The 6528-nt window shown below is 33.7% G+C and overlaps 1 protein-coding gene across 1 annotated transcript; it reads left to right on the top strand.

Annotated features, from left to right (window-relative positions):
* The first annotated feature begins 2320 nt into the window (after positions 1 to 2320).
* LOC140834583 (aspartic proteinase 36-like) lies at positions 2321 to 6186 on the top strand. Its single transcript, XM_073199587.1, has 10 exons — positions 2321 to 2786; positions 3186 to 3315; positions 3443 to 3690; positions 3774 to 4001; positions 4541 to 4703; positions 4800 to 4873; positions 4983 to 5079; positions 5197 to 5263; positions 5568 to 5639; positions 5726 to 6186. Exons 1-10 carry the CDS (start codon positions 2551 to 2553, stop codon positions 5899 to 5901), a joined length of 1491 nt encoding a protein of 496 aa, XP_073055688.1. The 5' UTR covers positions 2321 to 2550; the 3' UTR covers positions 5902 to 6186.
* The last annotated feature ends 342 nt before the right edge of the window (positions 6187 to 6528 follow it).

The raw sequence follows: 6528 nt of genomic DNA, 5'->3' as shown, positions 1-6528 counted from the left end.
CTCAACCGACTCGTCTTTTTCGCCTGGGTTGCATCATTATTTTATCAAAAGAAAGATATATCGTTTTAATTTTTATTTTAAGTGAAAGTTTAACACCGAAAGCGGCGTTCAAACTCCTTGAAATTTCATGGTTCTTTAATGTTTATTTAATCACAGGTCTTTCTTTGAATTTGATGTACCTCGGGTCGAGAAGTGCGATGGTGTAAAAGAGGCAGACGACCCGACTTTTAATTGTTACGATTAAAACCTAACGAGTTTTAGGTAACGCGAGTGTCATTGCTCACGCCATCCATGAATTGGGATTTTTTGTTTCTTTCGTCACTTTATCAAAGTTTTCAATTTAAACGGTTACACATGTACCATATGCACACTAAAGCGCTTGTCACACCAAGTGTTCATACATAATACTCTTTTGGTCCAATTTTTTTTTACCGTTTTTTTCTATTTTGACACACTAGTTTGTTAATGTTTTTGTTTATGCACATTATCTTTTCATATTCGATTATTTTGGTCCATTGTCTCTCGAAATTGCCAATTTTCGCAAGAAAATACTGTCGAGGCGGTGACTGAAGTTGATGTGCCTACAAAAATAGGATTTTTTGAATTTTTTTGTACAATAACTTGTATTTTTTGTTTAGATCTGCCAACTTTTCAAAAAATGGTATTGGTACAATAACCGCTAAATTTTGGATATTTCGGTTTATCTAAAACTAGAATCTTCATTTCTTTGTCAAAAAACATTGATTAGATGGTGACTAAAGCTAAAGTTACAAAACAAAATTTTGGATTTCTTGATTTTGAAGGGAAACAAATTTATTTGAAAGCAACTAAACAAAAAAAGTCGAACAAATCAAACAAACTTTACAAATTTTATGTATTTTATCATAATCATTCCATGATTGTGACACCAAAATATGCATTAACAATAATGTAATCTGTGTGTTTTTTTGTGAAAATTGAACATTTCAATGGTAGGTGGGACCAAAATATTCGAAATTAAAAAATTATTGTACTAATATATTTTCCCTATTAATGGCATCGTAGTAGGCCAAAAAAATGCCTAATTGTTTGTTTAGCCACGTCAGCTTCGGTCATCGTTTCGTCAGCGTTTTTCGACAGAAATTGGCAACTCTGCAAGAGAATGGACATATGAAACGATAATGTATCAAAATAAAAATTGACAAGTTAGTGGACCAAAAACCAAAAACGATAAAGATGTTGGACCAAAAAAATATTTTCCCTAAAACTATTTATATTTAATAATCGTGTATATATATCTAAACGTTGTACAATTAAAATGGGATATCATAACTATGAGCTTGCCGTAAGGGGACATTAAATAAAAGAATGGATCTCTAAAATATTAATAAAAGAATGGAAAAATTGTATTTTTGGTTTGTATCTTTGTTTTCGCGATTTTGATCATATATTATTAAATTTCAATCTTAGTCATATATCTTTTGATTTTCAATAATTTTAGTTTTTTTATCAAGAACAATGATACGACTTTACACATAATGACATCTCATCCGAAAAAGCCTAAAATTTTAAAAGCAGAATCGATAATCTAATAAACTATACACGACACAAAGAATTCACCCGATTGTCGCGCCTTAATACAATGAAGGTATGATATATTGTTAGTTTTAAAAAACTAAAACATATATGTTGATATTTAATAGTAAGGCAAAAACTTGTGTGAGACGATCTTACGGGTCGTATTTGTGAGACGAATATCTTATTTGGGTCACCCATGAAAAAAAATTATTTTTTATGCTAAGAGTATTACTTTTTATTATGAATATGTGTATGGTTGACCCGTCTCACAGATTATGATCCGTCAGACAGTCTCACATGATACACACTCTTAATGTAAATGTAAAATAGCTAAAAATTTAAATCTTTTGTTTAATCCCATAATTTGGATGATAAATGATGAGACAATAAATTAAAAAATAATAGTAAAATAGCTACTTTTTAAATTATAATTATCCTAAAAATGATTCAAATACAAAATAACACAAAAACATTAAATCTCATCCATTTGCGTAAACAAATAGCCAAATTTATCCCCTGTTATTAGATATAAAACTAATTCAATCTTCAAACAGTTAAAGATAACGAGCCACCGGTTTTCTTTACTTATATAAAAACTGATTTTGCGATTATTATTTTTTTAAAAAAAAGGTTTCCAAATTTTACTTGGTCAAAACAAGGTACAACGCTTTCTACACAAGGCACAGTCGCTCAAAGAAGGGTAATTTCCCGAAAACGCGTGTTTGGCGGATATAAAATCTAATTTTCAAATCCAAGCTTGCTGCTATCGGGCTTGTATCTGGCGCATTCTCCCCTCCCTCTGTTTCCCAAGATTCACACGCATCCATCCAATACACGTAACACACACATATGACATACATACATATGCATGAATAGATATCCACGCCCGACACAATTGCGTAAAAATCCCTGTACGTAATAGCCGTTGTATTGCTTCAAGTGAGAGAAAAGGCGAGAAATAGAGAACAGAAAGAGAAGGGTTGTTTATAGGTAATGACGCCGTCGTGGATTCCTTTTGCGGTGGCGGTGACGGTGGTTGTGTTGGCGGCGGCGGTCGTTGGTGAAGGGAAGGGCGTGACGTTGACTCTTGAGAGGGCGAATCACCAGGGAATTGAGCTGAGTCAACTCAGAAACCGGGACAGGTTTAGACACGGCAGATTCTTGCAGCAACAGCCTCTTGGTGTCGTTGATTTCCCTGTCGAAGGAACCTATGACCCTTATCTTGTGGGGTATGTACCTATATTCTCGCCTTTTTCTTTCTTTTGAAATGCGTATATGTGTACCTTTTCCTCTTCTAAATGGTTTTGATATTCGTTTTTATGTATTGTGTAGAAGTTCCGATCTTTTTATTGATGGGTTTTGATTCTTGCTAACGAAAGAATTCGTGTTATTTAATTCAGTTTAGTTGATATGCCGATCGTTCAAATGACCTTGAAAACGGAAATGATATTGGGCTGTCATTGTAATTTGATAAATACAAGAATTTCTTCGATTATGGTTCTGTTCAATTCTTGATAATTCTCTTTGGCCTTTTCTTTATATATCTCTTTGGTGATACATTAGGAATTTGATTTAGAGAAAAATTAATGATTCAAGAACTTATCAAGCTGGTGAATCTTGATTTTTAGGTTGTACTTTACTAGAGTTAAATTGGGTACTCCTCCAAAAGAATTCTATGTACAGATAGATACTGGAAGTGATGTGTTATGGGTCAGTTGCAATCCCTGTGTTGGCTGCCCAACATCAAGTGGACTACAAGTAAATTCTTCCTTCATTTATGCAGATCTTCGTTTTCATCTTTAAATTTAAATTTCTTTGTTTTGTTTTGTTTTTTGGTGTAGAAATAGTGAATGATTTTAAATTCTAATGCTTCTCTTTTTAACAGATTCAGCTAGAGTTTTTCGATCCTTCCACCTCACAAACAGCTTCGCCAGTCTCATGTTCAGATCAGAGATGTGCTTTAGGAGCACAGTCTTCTGATTCCGGGTGTTCAGGTAAAAACCAATGCGGATACACATTCCAGTATGGTGATGGCAGTGGCACATCAGGATACTATGTGTTAGATTCAATATATTTGGACACAGTTGTTGGAGATTCTTTGACGTCGAATTCTTCAGCAGCAGTTGTTTTTGGGTGAGTTCTCTTTTATCTATATTAAACCATTCTTGGTGCATATGTTACTTATGGTTGACATGGTTTCTTATGTTTCTACTCAGCTGTAGCACATCACAGACCGGGGATCTTACAAAGCCAGATAGGGCAGTTGATGGTATATTTGGTTTCGGACAAAATGGCTTATCCGTAATCTCTCAACTTTCGTCACAGGGAATCACCCCGAATTCATTTTCCCATTGCTTAAAAGGAGAAAATGGTGGGGGTGGTATTTTGGTGCTTGGGCAGATTGTGGAGCCAAATCTTGTTTACACTCCTCTAGTTCCATCACAGTTAGTATTTTCCTGCTCGTAAATTATTAAGAGTTTTCTTTTTGGTACTTTTCCTGCTCATAAATTATTAAGAGTCTTCTTTATTGTCCAATATGTCACTTAAAGAAGCATTATGCAACAGGATTATACATATTTAATTTTACTGTTAAATTTGATGTGCATTTATATAAATATCATTTGAGGCTGTTACCAAGAATCTTCAGCTTACTTTTTTAATTCTTTTGGCAATGGCAGTATCAGTCATTGTGATTTATGTTCGAAGGGTTAGCTTCTTTATTTCATTGTCTCAAAATTTTAATTTTTGTTACCTTCCAATAGCATATAGGTATTTATACTGAAAGAGCTTAAGCGAAAGGAATTTAGGTCAAAAATTGAAATGACTGATCCTGGAATCATGTTTATTTATAATGGAGTCATATTACTTTTTAAAATCATTTTTTGGTTTGGATGTACCGAAATATCTTGTTTTGTGAAGTCAGGTTCTTATTTGAGAACAATCAAGTTCTCAACTCTCAAGGTTTTATGGCTCTAAATTTCAGGCCCCATTACAATGTAAATCTACAAAGCATTTCAGTAAATGGGCAAACTTTACCCATCGATCCATCCGTTTTTGCATCATCAACCAACCGAGGAACAATAATTGATTCAGGAACAACGCTGGCGTATCTTGCAAAAGAAGCTTATGACCCTTTTGTTACAGCGGTAAATTTCTGCTTTCGGAATCCACTTTTTTTAATTATTATTTTCAAAAATTTATACTCCGTGATGTCCAAAATGTGGCATATTTTTCCTTGGCAGATTACACAGACTGTTTCGCAATCCGTCCGCCCTCTTGTTTCAAAGGGAACCCAATGCTATCTAACTACCTCCAGGTTTTTCTCGCACATGAAAAACCATTTGCAGCATATAAATCTCACATGAAAAATCCTTGCTTGTCTGTCTTGTCATATAGTCTTGACTATTTTTTATTTTATTTTCCAGTATCTCAGATATTTTCCCTCTAGTTAGTTTAAACTTTGCTGGTGGTGCCTCGATGATGCTAAGGCCTCAAGATTACCTCTTGCCGCAGAACACTGTTGTGAGTCAACATTGCATGCTCCTACAAACCTTGTGCACCCTAGTTACTCGCTCAAATAAGAACCTGAGTTTCTTGATTGTTAATGAATGTTGTTACATTTGATTCTTGTTTGTTCAGGGTGGTGCAGCAGTGTGGTGCATCGGCATTCAGAAATTTCAGGGTGAAGGAATGACAATTTTAGGAGGTATGAAGCATACATATATTATGATGCATCTTGAACGATTATTTTAATACCAATACACTCTATAGAACTACACAATTGTTGCATTGCTAAAAGGTGTGCTTTTTTATTTATCGAAAGTCGTAGATTATTTTTTGAATCATATATAGCAGGCAACCGCCACATTTCATCATTGCACCACAGTCATGCAGGCAATAAAAACAATTATTGCTCGCTAAAACTCTGCCTTCGCATGCTTGCCTGCTTATAATTCAAAATATGATAATGCTGTATTCGGATTATATGAATTTCTTGGTCCCATGTGCAGATTTGGTCCTGAAAGACAAGATTGTTGTATATGATTTGGCTAACCAAAGAATTGGATGGGCAAATTATGACTGTAAGTTCTTTCTGTTCCAAATTTTTGAACCTATTTCTTTAGCATTATTACAGCTCATTTTAAACAAACTTCACGTCTTATAACAGGTTCGTCTTCTGTAAATGTCACCACCGCAGGCAGTACTGGTAAAACTGAATTTTTCAATGCGGGACAGTTTAACGACAATAATTCCGCATATATCGAAGCTTATAAGATGATACCGAGTACCATAATAACTATACTGTTGCATGTTGCATTCTTCAGTGTTTTACCATTTTTATGAGATTGGATAAGTGATTCTTACCGTCTCCAACTCTATTTTTTTCCACTTTCTTTACATAATTCCCTGCTATTACAAATTTACGGCATTAGGTAGATGTATATTGTGCAGTAGATTGAAGCTTTGTTCCACTGGCTTTAGTCCTCAAGGATTATACAGGCTGTTGTACTTGTACAGAAGATTCATACAGGAATACTATACATTTCTTTATAAAAGAGTTCTACTTGTATTTGTATTTAAGGAAAGAATATTTCTTGCAATAATACATCCTCGTGAAATTATATTTGATTTTTTCTACTCTTATATATATAGTAATAATTGTTAGTTTGGCTTTATCCATTGAGATTTTGTAACATTTTGGTGAATTTTCTTCAATTTGTTGATTAGTTCGTGGAACTATTTAAAATTTCACGTTGAACAGGATAAATAAAGTTTTATACGATTGACATGGATATAATTTACATCACCAAAAAGGAGGCCATCAGACCAAGTTATTAACTTATTATAGATATAGATTATATGGAGTGTGTGCAAACTCCAAAGAACAGTGATTGTATCCAAATATGCTCAGTTCAAATAATTAAATTCATGGAAATTTTATATATATATATATATATATATATATATATA

The sequence above is a fragment of the Primulina eburnea genome, chromosome 1 (assembly GCF_022965805.1).
Source record: "Primulina eburnea isolate SZY01 chromosome 1, ASM2296580v1, whole genome shotgun sequence".
Classification (NCBI taxonomy): Eukaryota; Viridiplantae; Streptophyta; class Magnoliopsida; order Lamiales; family Gesneriaceae; genus Primulina; species Primulina eburnea.
This window is presented reverse-complemented; position numbering and strand designations above follow the sequence as displayed.

Excerpts from the sequence above, each read along its gene's own strand:
- LOC140834583 (XM_073199587.1), top strand. The coding sequence starts at position 2,551 with ATGACGCCGTCGTGGATTCCTTTTGCGGTGGCGGTGACGGTGGTTGTG. Across the intron at positions 4,002-4,540 it reads ACTCCTCTAGTTCCATCACA|GCCCCATTACAATGTAAATC; the intron begins GTTAGTATTTTC and ends TCTAAATTTCAG. Across the intron at positions 5,080-5,196 it reads TCTTGCCGCAGAACACTGTT|GGTGGTGCAGCAGTGTGGTG; the intron begins GTGAGTCAACAT and ends TTGTTTGTTCAG.